The sequence below is a fragment of the Chrysemys picta genome, chromosome 17, assembly GCF_011386835.1.
Source record: "Chrysemys picta bellii isolate R12L10 chromosome 17, ASM1138683v2, whole genome shotgun sequence".
Taxonomy (NCBI): Eukaryota; Metazoa; Chordata; order Testudines; family Emydidae; genus Chrysemys; species Chrysemys picta.
Window position 1 is genome coordinate 19,976,173 of NC_088807.1, and position 15,275 is coordinate 19,991,447.

Genomic DNA, 15,275 nt, shown 5'->3' on the forward strand with positions numbered 1-15,275 from the left:
TCTTGATTCACCAGGAGTTGGTGGGAGGAAGGAGGGGGGAGGGTTAATTTCTCCCTGTTGTACATCCCAGGGGGGTTGGAACTGTATTCACCAGGAGTTGGTGGGAGGAAGGAGGGGGAATGGTTAATTTCTCCTTGTTTTAGATCCAAGGGGTTTGGATCTGTATTCACCAGGGAATTGGTGAAGGTTTTTCAAGGCTTCCCAGAAATGGAATCCATTGAAATGGTGGCAGCGGAACCAGAGCTAAGCTGGTAGTTAAGCTTAGAAGTTTTCATGCAGGCCCCTACATTTGTACCCTAAAGTTCAAAGTGGGGATCCAGCCTTAACACAAGGTAAAACCAAGAACCCCCCCTGACTTCGTCACACAAGCAAGAGCAGTTTATCTTCAAGAAATTCTGCAACCTGCTTAAAACAACTTTTAGGGTGAGAAATTACTGCTTGTAACCAGTTTCTTTAGTGTATTCAGCTTAGTTTGCATGTTTGTTTTATTTGCTCAGTAATCTGCTTTGATCTGTTTGCTATCCCTTATAATCACTGAAAATCTGTCCTTTGTAGTTAATAAACTTGTTTTGTTTTCTCAAAACCCAGTTTGTGGAACTCATTACTAGTGGGGAGGGGGGCAAAAAGCTGTGCGTCTCTTCCTCCACATTGAGGGAGAAGGCAAATTTCAGTCAGCTTACGCAGTTCAGTTCTCTGTGCAGCGCAAGGCAATACAATTTTGGGTTTGCACCCCAGAGGGTGTGCACTTGAGTGCAGGTCAATTCCTTAGCTGAAGGTTTCCCATGCCGAGCTGGTTTCAGTGTCTGTGTCTGTCTGCAGCTGTGTGTGTCCCTACCTGTGTGTGTGCTGGAGGAGGCTGGAGGGCCTGGCTCAGCAAGACAGGGTGAGGGAGCCCAGGCTGGTGGAACAGGTGGGCTCACTGGTACCCCAGTACATCAGGTGGCATTGCTGGAGTGGGGGGCAACCATCACACCAGTGTTGGAACCATTCACCATTGTTTACTCCTGGGGGAATTCTGTGCATCTACGAATGGGCAGAATTAATTTGCCCCGTATAATCTTGATTTTTCCCGCATAAAATATATTCTGCCCAAGAAGTGCTACAGTTCTGCCTTTTGCCCACCAGAGGCCGCCATGGCACCAGAGCAGCCAGCTGCGTCCATGCCCTGCCAGCCACTAAGGGAGTGGCACTAGCTTTCACAGACCTTGGGAGGCAGGCCAGTCCTCGCCCACAGACAACCAGCCAACCTTAAGCATATTCTCACCAGCAACCACGCACCGCACCATAACAACTCTAACTCAGGAACCAACCCATGCAACAAACGATGCCAACTCTGCCCACATATCTACACCAGCGACACCATCACAGGACCTAACCAGATCAGCTACAACATCACCGGTTCATTCACCTGCACGTCCACCAATGTTATATATGCCATTATGTGCCAGCAATGCCCCTCTGCTATGTACATTGGCCAAACTGGACAGTCACTACGCAAGAGGATAAATGGACACAAGTCAGATATCAGGAATGGCAATATACAAAAACCTGTAGGAGAACACTTCAACCTCCCTGACCACACAATAGCAGATGTAAAGGTAGCCATCTTACAGCAAAAAAACTTCAGGACCAGACTCCAAAGAGAAACCGCTGAGCTTCAGTTCATTTGCAAATTCGACGCGATCAGCTCAGAATTAAACAAAGACTGTGAATGGCTAGCCAACTACAAAAGCAGTTTTTCCTCCCTTGGTGTTCACACCTCAACTTCTAGCAGAGGACCTCACCTTCCCTGATTGAACTAACCTCGTTATCTCCAGACTGATTCTTGCCTGCATATTTATACCTGCCTCTGGAAATTTCCATTACATGCGTCTGACGAAGTGGGCATTCACCCACGGAAGCTTATGCTCCAATACATCTGTTAGTCTTTAAGGTACCACAGGACTCTCTGTTGCTTTTTACAGATCCAGACTAACATGGCTACCCTCTGACACTAGCTGGGCAGTGAAGGGAAAACTGCCTGAGACCCCTGGTGTGGAGGGAGACTATGAAAGGGTGAAAACGCGTGTTGTGATCCGGCCACTGGACTGAATCACAAAGAGGCAGCAGAAGCTGCTGGAGCAAGAGAGAGAGAGAGGCGGAGAGACAGCAGGCAGCCGCGGGAAGGGGCTGCTGTCTGCTTCCAGGACGCTGTGCAGTCCACGGTGCCAGGACAAACAGGAAGCCTGCCTTGGCACCCCTGCTGCGCCGCTGACCGGGAGCCGCCCGAGCTAAGCCCGCGCCCCAATCCCCTGCCCCAGCACTGAGCCCCCCCTGTGACGAAGTGGGGGATTTTCTTGGTTTTTCCAGTGGTTTGCATGCAGAGGGGGTGGGACTCAGTTTCCCTGGGTGTTACTCGTTTAACGAGGGGAGGGCAGAGGGAGTTTGTTGTTACAGAGGACCAGCAAGGGAACTTGGGACCCCAGCCAATGGCCTGGAGAATGGATACCCCAGCGACTGGTGACAGGCTGCACCTGTTCCCAACAGGCAGCTGGGTAGTTAAATCCCACAGGACCACCAGAGCTCATCGCTCAGCCCTGAGCCGGGCCCCCCACATCCTCCAGAATCGCACATACCCCAGTGACCCGAGATAGAGACCCCAGCCCCATGTGTGGGGTGCTGCATCTGGCCCTAGTGCTGGAATAAAGGCACTTATTGCCCCCCAGTGTCTGTCCTTCTCCTCTCTGTAGCGGGGTCCCCCGGCCCCTTTTCTCTCCCCCTTTCTCCATAAACCTCCCCCGCTCTATATTTCTATTGTACAAACCCCCAGGGCTTCCTTCTCCCCTGCCCCCAAAATCTCCCCACCCCAGGGGACGGCTGTGATACCGGAGCCTCCAAATGTCCCCTCGTGGGGGGTTCAGCTGAAGAAGGTGAGTGAGAAGTTCAGGCAGCGTCACGAGAACCTGGACGAATGAACATTGGGGAGAAAGTTGGCAAGACAGAAAGACGGGATTAGTCCACCCAAGCAGCCGCTGGACAGAACCCACGGGCCGGGCTCGGGCCTGCCTGGGACACAGGAGAAGTGGGGGGAGCAGAAATCCGTAACCCACAATTGGGGTGTTGGAAACGAGGTCTCATTGGTGGATATTTCGGGGATGGGCCTTAAAGAAAGGCCTTCACAGTCGTGGCTGCCACCTCCCATCTCCTGGGCCCCCGGGCCACTCAGGACCCTGCTCCTCAGAGACGTCCTGAGCAGAGCGGCCGGAGAGAGTGACCCCGACGCCATCACCCCTCCCCTGGCTGAAACTCCAACCCTGGAGGAAACGAGGTTGGACTTTAACAGCAGCCGCGGTGACATCAGCTCCAGCCTAGCTCCACCGGCTCCTCTGCCCCCAGGACAGTTGCTAGCGTCTCCGGGGCCAGCGGGGAGACGCCCAAACCCAGGGGATTTTCCGGCTAGAGACTCGCTCCAGCGAACGGGGCCGGGGCTGGAACAAACCCCTCGTTTCACACACCGCCTGCCACGGCTCCCCTGGTTCCTGCCCTGCTGTGTCTGTAACAGCCGGTCGCAGTGGTCAATGAGGGGGGTTGCCATGGGGCTGAGCAGGCTGCAGGCTCTGGACCCTGCCTCCGGCCCGTGTTTAACCCTGTTCAGTGTGGGGCAGGGGCTGGGGCGTGTTCGCACTTTGGGCTCTTTATTGCATCTCCTTGAACACAACAGGGCGCAGAGTGATTTAGCCGCCGGCACTTCTGAGCCCCCCATGGCGGGTGTTTTGGGGGGAGCCAGATGGGGGGAGCCGGGAGTTTGAGGGAAGTAGTTTGGGGGTGTCAGGATGGGGGTTGAGGGCAGAGGGGTTGGGATGGGGACCGGAGTTTGAGGGCAGACCGAGTCCCCGCAAAGGTCAGAGCTGGGGGGCAGGATTGTTTGGGGGGGTGAGGGGGAAGAGGGCAGATGGTGCCACCCAGGAGGGAGGTGCCATTTTCACCACTCAGCAGGCTCCCCTCTCACTGCCCCCCCTGCTCCTGACCCCTCAGTCCTGGGTCCCCCACTTTCTTTCCCCTCAGTCTCCTGGCCCCACAAAACCCACATTCCCTGAGGGAAGTTGGGGGGTGTGAGGGGATAGGGGATGGCGTGAGTAGAATGGGGGAGGAGATGGGGCATGAGGAAACACAATGGTGGGTAAAGGGACATGGGAGAGGGGGCAGAATTGGGGGATGGGGACCTGACGGGGGATGTGAGGGAACTACAGAATGGGGAAGGGGACATGGGCCAGGGGGAGGAAAGGGGGAGACAGGAACATGAGGGGACACAGGATGGGGTGGGGGTGGAGGGACGTGTATGTTTGGTGTTTAGATGCTGCTGTAATGATTAGAACTGGGAGCACTGGCTGTTGGGAGTCGGAAAGGACGGGAAACAGGAAGGAGGGGGAGGAGTTGAGGAGGCGGAGTGAGGGTTACAGAGGGTGCAGCAGCAGTTTGTAAAAATAAAGTCCTGTTGCAGTGTGTTAGTACCTTGCCTGCCTGATACAACATTTTGGCAACGAGGGTGGGATCTTCTGCCTCTGAACCCACCTGCACCCTTTCTGCAAAGCCCAGGTGAGCCTCCAATTGTTTTTACGGTCTGGAGGGATAGCTCAGTGGTTTGAGTATTGACCTGCTAAACCCAGGGTTGTGAGTTCAATCCTTGAGGGAGCCACTTGGGGATCTGGGGCAAAAATCAGTACTTGATCCTGCTAGTGAAGGCAGGGGACTGGACTCAATGACCTTTCAGGGTCCCTTCCAGATCTATGAGATATAGGTATAGCTCCATATGTCTGAGACTTATCTGCTTGCTGTGATTAATGTGCACAAGCAGTGTTAGGACTAAAACTTCCGGAAGTTGTAAGCAGCGAGTACAGTTAAATCCTGCAAGCCTAAACATAATCTAGCTAGGAAACTCTGTAAAGATAGATACAGACTTGTGGTCACTATGCTCTGCAACCAAATACCTCTTTAAGCTGAGGTTAGCAAATGGACCACAATTAGCCGCATAGAGAAGAGATGAGCTGAGCACAGATTCACAGTTCATAAGATCGAGACAACCGCCAATACCACACTGACACATTTGGCCACCTTCATTGGTTGACCTGTTTTGAAACGCGGCCAGCAAACACCTTATAAAAAAGGTGCAAAAACGCAAGTGTTTTCTGTATGTGTTGACCTAAAGGAGATCCCTCTTCGTCAGGCTCACATGCACCCCCTGAACCAAAGGGACTTGCGCTTCCCCGACTATCTGTGCTTGGCCAGCGCAGGAAACGGTCGATTGAAAGGGTCTGACGAAGCAGACAGGAACCGTCCCCTGGTTCAATGGTGTAGCCAGGTGGAGGGAAAGGGGGAGCAATAAAAAAAAAGGTGCCACCCACTGCGGTGCTTTTACTCACCCAGCGGCGCTCCGGGTCTTTGGTGGCACAGAGTCGCTCCGGGCTAGAGAACAGTGTTGCATTATTCCCTCTTGGAGTGGAGGCCCCAGGGGTCCAGAGTGAGTGGACTCCCTGAGGGGGCCCACTGTGAGAGACAGGCATGCTAAGGCTCAGAGAGGTGCGGTTCCAGAAGGTGGAGGGGCTTAACCTCCTGGACAGAGTGGACCCCCGAGAAGGGCTGTCGCTCTGAACGGGGTTCCCCCCAGGGACCGCACAGGGCCAAGAGTGGGCACGATCTGTGAGTCCGTGACAACGTGGTAGCAGAGGATGGTTGGTGGCTGCACCCTGTAGATGGTTGGTTGTGAGCGCAGGCGCTTTCCAGAGAGTGGTGGTTAGCGATAAAACGAGGGAATTGAAAGAAACCAGCCTGGAAATGGCCTAGAACCAGCTCCGTAAGAGGGACCTGGCCCCTGGGAGAGAGGGCTGAGCATTGGGAGGATCACTAAGGAGTGGCTCATAGCTCAGCTTGTAGAGAATGACCAGTCTGAGGAACAGACTCCAGAGCCCAGGTGGGCTCTCGGGGTGTAGCCAGGGGGCGGTCACTGTAGCAGCCGGGAGTCTATCAGATCCAACGCCCCAGTCAGCGGGGGGCTCCCCAGTCAGGTTTCTGCCTGGAGGAGCTGCGGAGACTGGAGCTAAAAGCGGAGGAGCTGGAGCTGGAGGAGTGGAGGCTGGTGGACCGTGCAGAACAGCGGAAGCATGAGTTGGAGATGGACGAGCGGCGGGCCAAGAGGACCTGCCGGGGGGTAAGTGGGGAAGGCTCCCAGGACGCCAGTTTTGTGGGAATCTAGACACCAAACTGCTTCCCCAGTTCAAGGAGTGGGGGTGAGAAGGCTTGTGATCTGTACCAGACTGACCCCGCAGATAGACTTCACTGTCTGACCCCCCCTGCTGGGTCCCAAGGGCATAGAGGGATTCAGCCAAATGGATGGGATTGAGACGGGGGACTATGACCTGTTCAAACAGGCTTTGCTGCTGAAGTTTGAACTGACCCGAGGCGTACAGGAAACGATTCCGGGGTGTGCGCAAGTCCTCAGGTATCACTTACAAGGAGGTCGCCAACCTGCTGGGGGAATATCTCGACAAGTGGGGGAAGGGCACAGGGGCCACTACCGCAGAGGACGTGTATAACCTGGTTGGGTTGGAGCAGCTGTATGACATCTGCCCTCCGGACCTTAAGATGTGGCTGGCGGACCAGAAGCCAAGGATCTGTGCAGTGCTGGTGCACTGGTGGATGAGTTTGTTTTCAGCACATCGGGGACAGGAGGGAGACCCACATTGGGGACTCAGAAGGGGAGTCACCCAGAGACCTCTCAAAGGTGGGACTTCAGGAAGCCCAACTCAAGGGTGCCTGGGAATGCCGGGGCGGGCCGACCCCCGTCCTGGGACTTGAGGGACCTGAAATGTAATTACTGAGGCCAAAAGGGACACAAGGTGGCACAATGGCTGAAGATGAAGGAAATGGCAGCCAAGCAGAACCCGCAGGTGTCAACTGGGTGGAAGCCCCCCGAGAGGGGGCATCGCCGGTCCAGGAGGCCACAGTCGAGACGGCTGTGCCAGAGGGAGGGGACCACCAGGCCAGGCCAGCAGGGGAAGGTTGGGCCCCAGGTCCAGGGCACCCGTACTCAACCCGCTGGGTGAGCATGGGACAGGCCCAGGGGGGCAATCGCCACATCATCCCCCTTGAGGTGGGGTGAAGGAGCACCCAAGGGTTTTGGGACACGGGTGCTGAGGTGATGCTGGCACGGTCCGAGGTGGTGGGCCCAGACTAGGTAGTGCTCGATGCCTACATGAATCTGAGGGGAGTGTTCGGGCCCCCCGTCTGTCACAGACTCACAGATCATGCCCACTCTTGGCCCCGTGCAGTCTGTGGGGGGTGTCCCTTTCAGTGTGACAGCCTTTCTTGGGGGTCCACTCTCTCGGGGTTAAGCCCTCCACCTCCTGCAGCCACACCTCTCTGAGCCTTAGCAGACCTGTTTCTTGCCATGGGCCCCCTCAGGGAGTCCACTCGCTCTGGACCCCTGGGGCCTCCACTCTCAGAGGGAATAATGCAATCCTGTTCTCTAGCCTGGAGTGACTCTCAGCCAGCGTAAAACAGGAGGGTTTATTGAGCGTTGAACACAGCACAGGAAACTCTCAATGCTTTAGGCCTGGCCTCCCTCAGCCCAGCACATCCCAGTCTCCCCTGCATCCAGGTGAGCTCTGCCTGCTCTCTCTCTCTAGCCCAGAGCCCCCCTGTTTCCCAGCTGGGCATCTGATATCACCAGCCCCAAGCCCCGCCTCTGTCCTTTGTCTTCTGTCTCAGGTAAACGGTTGCCTGGGCCTCCTCTCATCTGTCCTTTGTTCCTCACGGGCTAGAACCAGCTGGTCAGGTTACCAGGGTCCTCTCTTCACAGCCCATTCTCCTGCCCCTGCCCAGAACCGGCTGCGACTCCTGAGCTGGGCCTCCCAGTCAGCCGTCGCTGGGGTATCCATTCTCCAGGCCGTTCACTGGCCCTCTGTAAAACAACTCCCCTCTTCCATCACCTCGTTAAACCAGTAACACCCAAGGAAACTGAGTCCCGCCCCCTCTGCATGCAAACCATTGGAAACAACAAGAAACCCCCTGCTTCGTCACATTGCCACCAACACCCGGTGCTGAGCTCCACCGAGCCTCAGGCCCAAGTGCGAGCAGAATGTGGAAATACATCGGGGGGCTGCAGCTCCAGGAAGCCTGTGATGCGCTTGGCCCCCTTCTTCTCATCCCTGCAATCTTGAGGGCAAATCTACTATGGTCAGAGCAAAGTCAGCTCCCTGCCATGCCCAGCAAAGCACATCCCTTCCTGCAGCTGCCTGGTCCCCTGCTCCCACGATCACCTCCCAGCCCCACATGGGAGCTGCCCACTCCGGGGACCATCTTGGAAAGGGGGAATCTCAGGATATGTCAAGAGGTGCCCAGGCTCAGACTGCCCTCACCTTTTCCAACAGGCCCGTCTAGCCTCCCTGGAGCAGCAGCTCAGAGCAGAGGAGGTCTTCATCTCCCACCTGTCCTCCGAAAGGAGCGTCCCTCTCCCATGAAGCAGGGCAGAGATTCCTTCCTGACCCAGCTGGTCCCAGCGCCCACCCTGGAGCATGTGGGTGGAGGGGCCTGGCCAACCTCCTTTTCAGGTAGCGTCGCTGCAGATGCTATTCTTAGCGCAGTGGTGTGAGATAGAGACAGGACAGAGGGGTGGAGGGGTTGTGGTTTCCGGCCCCTGTAATGGGATGGGGGAGGGATAAATTTAGATGCTAAGTTGCTAAAGCAGCAACCGAAATATCTGTGAAAAGGGGAAGTGTGTCCAGAGCCGGCGCTCGCTTGCTGGTTCTGCTACTCCCAGTGAAACTCAGCTTAAACCTGATTCCCCGTTAGCGCCCCATCTACCCCAGGTGTGCCACACTCCTCTGGCGCCGGTACAGGGGGCTGCCCGGGGGGGCTGGTTTAATGATCTGTGTTTATTACAAATCTGGAGGTTAACAGGATGCAAAATAACATCAAAGCTGCCTTGAAGCGTCTCCTACCCATCCCAGTGCTGAGCCCCCCCTTCCCCCCACATGTAGGCGGGGTAGGGGGACAGAAGCTTGATGGGACGGGGCTGCAGCGAGGGGAGGGCAGCGTCCTCCCTAAATCTTCCCTAGATGTAGAGTTCTCTGGGGCTGTCACTGTTGGGGCGTGAGGCTGTTGCCCCCTGGGGTCTGGTGCCCCATGGCTGCGGGGGGCTCTCACTGCGGGGCTCCCCGGCTCACGTTGATCACATCGTACACACTGGGCTGCAGCGTCTGGCGGTCCAGCTCGGCGTAGGTGTTGGGGTCGGGCTCCTTGGTGTGGGAGGGGAGAGAGTCACGTGTGTGTGTGTGTGTTTGTGTGTTTGTGTGCGCGCTTGCACCAACCCCCCCCCCACACACACACTCAGAGTAGGGCCCATCCCCTCCAACAGGGGGCGACAGGGAAACACACATACACACCCTGCAATCCCAGCTGGCGATCCCATAACCCCCCCTGCCTATAGCCCGACTCCCACCCCAAACCACTGAGTGTGCCAGGAGACTCTGGGAAGGGATGTGAGAGGCCTGCTGGGGCCCATGTGGGTCAGGGTTGGGGGTCAGGCCCCTGGGGGAACAGGGGACACTTACCAGGGTCTGCGGCTCTTTCCCTTCGTCCATGGAGGCATCTGCAGAACAGAGACACCGGCTGAGCTGCACCCCCGGCCGGCCCAAAGCAGAACCCCACACCCAGCTCTGACCCCTCTGTCCAGGCAGTGGGGTCAGAGCCCGGCACAACCACCCCCCCCATCGACCCTACAGCATGGGCCAGGGTCATTAGCCCCATGTTACAGAGAGGAAAACGGAGGCACAGAGACGATGGCAGAGTCTAGGGTGTTACGGTAGAGTGGGAGAGGGGCTGGGAGTCAGGATGCCTGGGTTCTCTCCCCGGCTCTGGGTGGGGAGTGGGGTCTAGAGGTTAGAGCAGGGGGCTGGGAGCCAGGAGTGGATGGGGATTCCCTGTAGGTCACTGGAGAATCCCATGGAGAAGTGAAGGGGGGGACACAAAACCCCCCAGGCCTGGGGGGAAGAATGGGGGGCAGACAGAGGGAGACCATGGACTAGAGGGGGAGGGGAGCCCCCAAAAGCCCCTCCCTTCCCCAGGGGTCCTGCCCCACTCTGGTACCCCCTTGGGTGTTTTACTCACAGATGTTGTCTTGCTGAGCCGGGGCCTTCAACACCCCCAAAGGGCTGGCATTAAAAGAGAGAAAATCCCTTTATAAATCTCATATCCCCCCACCCGTAGGGACATTCCCCAACACAGCCAGAGAGCCCCCCATCCTGCCTCACACTGAACCCTGTTCCCTAATTCAACCTTGCCCCAACCACTAGACCCCACTCTCCTCCCAGACCAGGGAGAGAAGCCAGGAGTCCCGGCTTCCAGCCACCCTGTTCTAACCACTAGACCGAAACTCCCCTCCCCGAGGTGGGACAGAACCCAGGAGCTCTGTGACCCCGGCAGGTCGTTCGGGAGGGGGAGGAGCCGGGTTCCTACCTGCTCGGTCTCGGTGCGGCTCCTTTTCCTGCAGAGGGACACAAACCAGAATCCCCCATGAGCCGATCGGGATCCCCCGGTCCCAGCGCCCAGCCACTCACCCCCACAGGGCAGCAGGGATGGGGGATCTGGGGGTCTCCCCTCTGCTGCTGGTGCTGAGGCTTGATCCCGGCTGGGCTGGGCTGGACCAGCAGGGGGCAGCACAACACCAGAGCATGCACCGGGGGAGGGGCAGATTAACTCGGGGGCTTTTCCTGTCCCCAATCCTCCCTCGTTAGCGACTTGTTAAAACGAACCTGATCCAGGCCAGTCGGCTCCTCTGTCACCCGAGGTACCTGAGAAGCTCTTTATACAGGGACCCGTGGCCCGGCACTGAGACGCAGCCACCTCTGGGGTGGGACAGGTGCGTGTGTACAGGGATTACACATGCAACAGTGTCCTCTGCTGAGCCTCCACCCCACTCCTTGACTTTCCCGGCACAGTCCCCCATCCCAGCCGTGACCCCATCCCGCCCGGCTTAGCGGCAGGTTTAACCCTTCCCTTGCTGGGCGGGGCACTCACTGGCTCGGGTTTTTCTGAAGCAGACGAAGGCCACGAGGAGGAGGAGGAGGACGGCGGCTGCTGCGCTAACCCCGGCGATGATGGGGCTGGTCTGACCCGGAGGTGCCGGCGATTCCGATCCGCCTGGGATACAGCAGAAGCCTGAGAGCCGGGAGCGGCTGGTCTGTTCTCTCCCCAGCCCCTCCCACCCCAGGTGGCGCCCAAGGGCAGCACAAAATTCTATGGGGAGGATGTTGGGGGCCCTGAGGAATCAAGTGGGGTCAGAGCCAGCAATATTTGGTATTAAGAAATGCATAGGGGAAACTGAGGCACCCACACAGTATTCAGAGGAAACATGAAGAACAGTCCCACTTCGTCACACCCTGTAACTGATGTGTTGCCTGGGAAAAGCCCCGCTACTCTGCAGCTCCCCCTGAGGACAGGGATCCCCCCTTCCTCTGCCCCAAATCTCCAATGGCTGCTTCTCCCCCCTGGCTGGGGAACCCCCCACTGACTCCGTCCCTCCTCCCTGGATGGGTGTCCACTCTGCTGGGCCAAGGGTCTGGCTGGGTATGGGGCTGGGAGCGGGGAGGCTGAGCCGGGCCCCTCACCTGCTACCACCAGCTCCATGGGGTCGCTGGGTTCCGACCAGGTGTCCAGATCCGAGTTGGAGGGATAATAGCAGGTGTTGCTGCCTCCATCTGCCCGGCTCACTTTGGGGATGGGAAATTTGACCCCAGCCGAGTCCCTGCCCAGCGCTGCTGCGTTCCTGTCCCCAGCCTTGTACAGAACAAACTCCAGACCCCGGCACTGACCCCGACACCAGACGGTCGCGGCTCCCCCAGGGCGACCTGCCCGCTGGGGCTCCGGGAGATGGAGGGTTTGGGGGAGCTGAGCTCTGCAGTGCGAGTGACATGGGGCGTGAGACAGACCCCAGCACAGCCACTGCGCACTGTCCTGGCATGGAGCATCAGCAACGGGGCAGAGACAGTCTGAGTTCTCCCCTAGGATCGAGAGCACCAAGGCACCACAGGGCCAAGATATCCCCCCTCCACCCGACCTTCAGTGGTTGGGCTGGACGTCCCATCTGCTGGGCACCAGGGCTCACGGAGACCCCCTGGGCCCTGGCTGGGTGTGGGGCTGGGAGCCGAGATTCCGGGCTGGGCCCCTCACCTGCTACAATGATCTGCACAGGGTCGCTGGGCTTCGAGTAGGTAACTGGTCCTGTTATGTTGCTATAGCGACAGGTGTAGTTGCCACCGTGTTCCCGTCTGGCGCTGGTGATTGGAAATTGAGCCTCAGAGCCAGCAGGGTCTGTGTAATTCAGATAGTTCTTAACTCCAGCCTTGTAGAGGAGGAACCTCATGCCCAGGCGCTGATGCCGACACCGGATGGTGACGTTTCCCCCCACAGGGATCACCCCACCGGGGCTGACGGAGATGGAGGGTTTTGGGAGGGACCCCTCTGGATGCACAAACAAACAGGCAGTAAGTGGGGGTGACACAAACCGCGTCCATCTGATTCAATCCTCTGCCCATGTGTCGCTCTAGCGTTTTACCCTCCGTCCGTCCCTGGGGTGCAGGCCCGGCCCCGCGGCTCACAGCCGGGGTGAGACACAGCAGGGGGAAAGGAGATTTTCCAATCTCAGATTCCTTCAGTTCTCCAGCATCAATTCAGCCCTGCCCCTATTGCACTCAGGGGTGTCTCCGGATTGACCCCAGAAGGCTGAGATCAGAACCCAGCCCTGCCCCCACTTCAGTTGGGGGTGTATTGGGATCTACCCTGGAGAGGTTTGTGGGAAAAATCTGAGTCTTTTGAGAAAGCGGCTTCCAGGACAGGCCCCGGGATTACTGCCAGCTCCCCAGGCACAGTTCGGGGGCGCTGTGGGGTGGCTGGTGCCTCACTCTGTATTTCCTGGGGGGCAGAGCTTTGAGTGCAGGTGAATTCACCCTGTGTGGTGCCCATCCCTGTAATGAGTGGGGGGAGGTCTCAGTCCCCGCCTCTGGGTGTGGGAGGAAGCACAGGTCTGACAGGATCATCCCTTTGGGGGATCTGCACCCCTCAACCTCCACCTATGTCCCTTATCCTTAATGTGGAAATTCCCCCAGCTGCCCCATTCCCCACAGATACTCACGTTCCAACATCCCGCTCCGCAAAGCCAGCCAGCAGCCTGGAAAGGAGACAGGTCATTAGGGACCAGATCCCAGAGCAACTGGATCCTACACCCTGGTATCAGATACTGCCCCCATGGTCACAAACCCTGGTCTCAGATCCACCCCTATATTCACATGCCATGGCTCTCTCAGATACTCACTGAGGAAGAGGATGGTGAGAGCAGACGCCATGACGGGGCAGTGGGGGACCCCTCAGCTCTGCCACCAACACCCCGGTGCCGAGCTCCCCCAAGCCCTGAGGCCCGAGTGTGAGCGGAATGAGGAACTGCACCGGGGGCTGCAGCCCCAGGAAGCCCATGATGTGTTTGGCCCCTTTCCTCCCCATCAGGTGGTTTCTCTGCAATCTCCAGCCCAAATCTACTGTGGTCAGAGCAAAGCCAGCTCCCTGCAACACCCAGCAAACCACATCCCTTCCTGCAGCTGCCTGGTCCCCCCACCCCCGCCCCCCATCACTCCCAGCCCCACATGGGAGCTGCCCAGTCCAGGGATCAGCTGGGAACGGGGGAATCTCAGGCATCAAGAGGTGTCCAGGCTGTCCTGACCTTTTCCAACAGGCCTATCTAGCCTCCCTGGAGCAGCAGCTCAGAGGAGGCCCCCCCACCCACACAAAGTGTCCCCCACGGAGCGGCCCTCTCCCATGGAGTGGGGCAGAGATTCCTTCCTGACCCGGCTGGGCCCAGTACCTGCCCTGGAGCATGAGGGTGGAGGCACCTGGCCAACCTCCTTCCCAGGTAGTGTCACTGTAGACACGGTTCTTATCTGAGTGATGTGGCACAGAGATAGGACGGTGGGCTTGGAGAGTGGTGGTTTCTGGCTCCCGTTAGGGGCGAGAGACTGGAAAATGTAGATCCTGAGTTGTTAAAGCAACAGCCGTTAAATCCACGAAAGGGGAAGTCTGCCCAGAGCCGGCGCAATCTTCCTGTTTCTGCTACTGCCAGTGAAACTCTGTGTAAACCTGATGCCCGGCACCTACCCTGTTATATACCCTAGTTCTGGGAGGGGAGTGGGATCTAGTGATTGCGGGGGAGGGGCTGGGAGCCAGGACTCCTGGGTTGTTTCCCTGGCTCTGGTTGGATCCCAGGGGGTGGGGTCTAGTGGTTAGAGAAAAGGACACAGATTAGAGCCAGCCCCCTAGATGTGAAAAGCCCCGTGTCCCCTACCCAGCCCATCCCCAGGGCAGCAGGTCTGCGCAGCTCAGGGCCCTGTGTAGAGCTCACCTCAGGATGCTGTGAAAAAGACATGCAGGGGGGAGCTGACCAGCCCCCCAGAAAGGGGAGGGGACAAGAACATGAGGACAGAGCTCAAGAGAAATTGGCCCCCCCATCAGATGCTCCAGCTCTGGCTCCTCAGTTTGTTTGCCCTTCACCCCCAATGTTGACACATTGGGCCCCTCAGCCCCCCATTCTGACCCCTGGATTGAATCCCCTCCCCAGTGTCCTCATGACTCCCTCCCCTCATTCAGGTCCCCATCCCCCCAGTTCTGCCCCCCATCCTGTGTCCCTTCATCCCCTGTCGTATCCCCTCATGTCCCATGTCCCCTCCCCTATTTCTGCCCTTATTCCCTATCGCCTCACATCCCCCAGACCTCCCCTTTTTGCCCCATCCTGTACCCCTATACCCCTCCTGTTCTGCCACAGCCCCTGGCCCCTTGGGTGCTCTGGGGCTGGAGCACCCACAGGGAAAAATTAGTGGGTGCTCTGCACCCACCAACAGCCAAACTCCTCTCACCCCCCTTTCTCCCCCCGCGCTGAGCGTGCCATGTCCCCGCTCCTCCGCCTACCTCCCATCGTTTCCCGCCCGGCCGCTGCCAAACAGCTGTTTGGCGGCATTAGCACAGTCTGGGAGGGACGGGGAAGAGCGGGAACGTGGTGCGCTCAGGGGAGTAGGCAGAGCTGGTGTGGGGATTTTGGGGAGGGGGTTGGAAGAGGCGGGGCAGGGGCAGGGCCTCATGGAAGGGATGGAGTGGGGGCAGGGCCGGGGGCAGGCGGGGGGTCGAGTACCCATGGGAAAGCGGGGAAGGTGGCGACTATGCTTATGGCCCCCCACTAGCCAAAGCCGCCATCTCCCATT

The 15,275-nt window shown here is 58.1% G+C and overlaps 1 protein-coding gene and 2 long non-coding RNA genes across 4 annotated transcripts; 1 reads left to right on the plus strand and 2 right to left on the minus strand.

Moving 5' to 3' along the window:
- The first annotated feature begins 4,443 nt into the window (after positions 1 to 4,443).
- LOC122173291 (uncharacterized) lies at positions 4,444 to 11,199 on the plus strand. Of its 2 annotated transcripts, none has more exons than XR_010593398.1 (3): positions 4,444 to 4,575; positions 8,406 to 8,585; positions 11,073 to 11,199. It is a non-coding gene; the product is annotated as an uncharacterized LOC122173291 (long non-coding RNA). The 2 variants fall into 2 exon arrangements; XR_010593399.1 differs by having other exon boundaries at positions 11,076 to 11,194.
- LOC135976200 (uncharacterized) lies at positions 8,579 to 10,190 on the minus strand. Its single transcript, XR_010593401.1, has 3 exons — positions 10,144 to 10,190; positions 9,588 to 9,625; positions 8,579 to 9,272 (listed from the first exon to the last, which is right to left on the minus strand). It is a non-coding gene; the product is annotated as an uncharacterized LOC135976200 (long non-coding RNA).
- Positions 10,187 to 13,493, minus strand: LOC101946742 (leukocyte immunoglobulin-like receptor subfamily B member 3). The gene is made up of 4 exons (XM_065570913.1): positions 13,346 to 13,493; positions 13,166 to 13,201; positions 12,205 to 12,495; positions 10,187 to 11,175 (listed from the first exon to the last, which is right to left on the minus strand). Exons 1-4 carry the CDS (start codon positions 13,374 to 13,376, stop codon positions 11,021 to 11,023), a joined length of 513 nt encoding a protein of 170 aa, XP_065426985.1. The 5' UTR covers positions 13,377 to 13,493; the 3' UTR covers positions 10,187 to 11,020.
- Between the last annotated feature and the right edge of the window lie 1,782 nt (positions 13,494 to 15,275).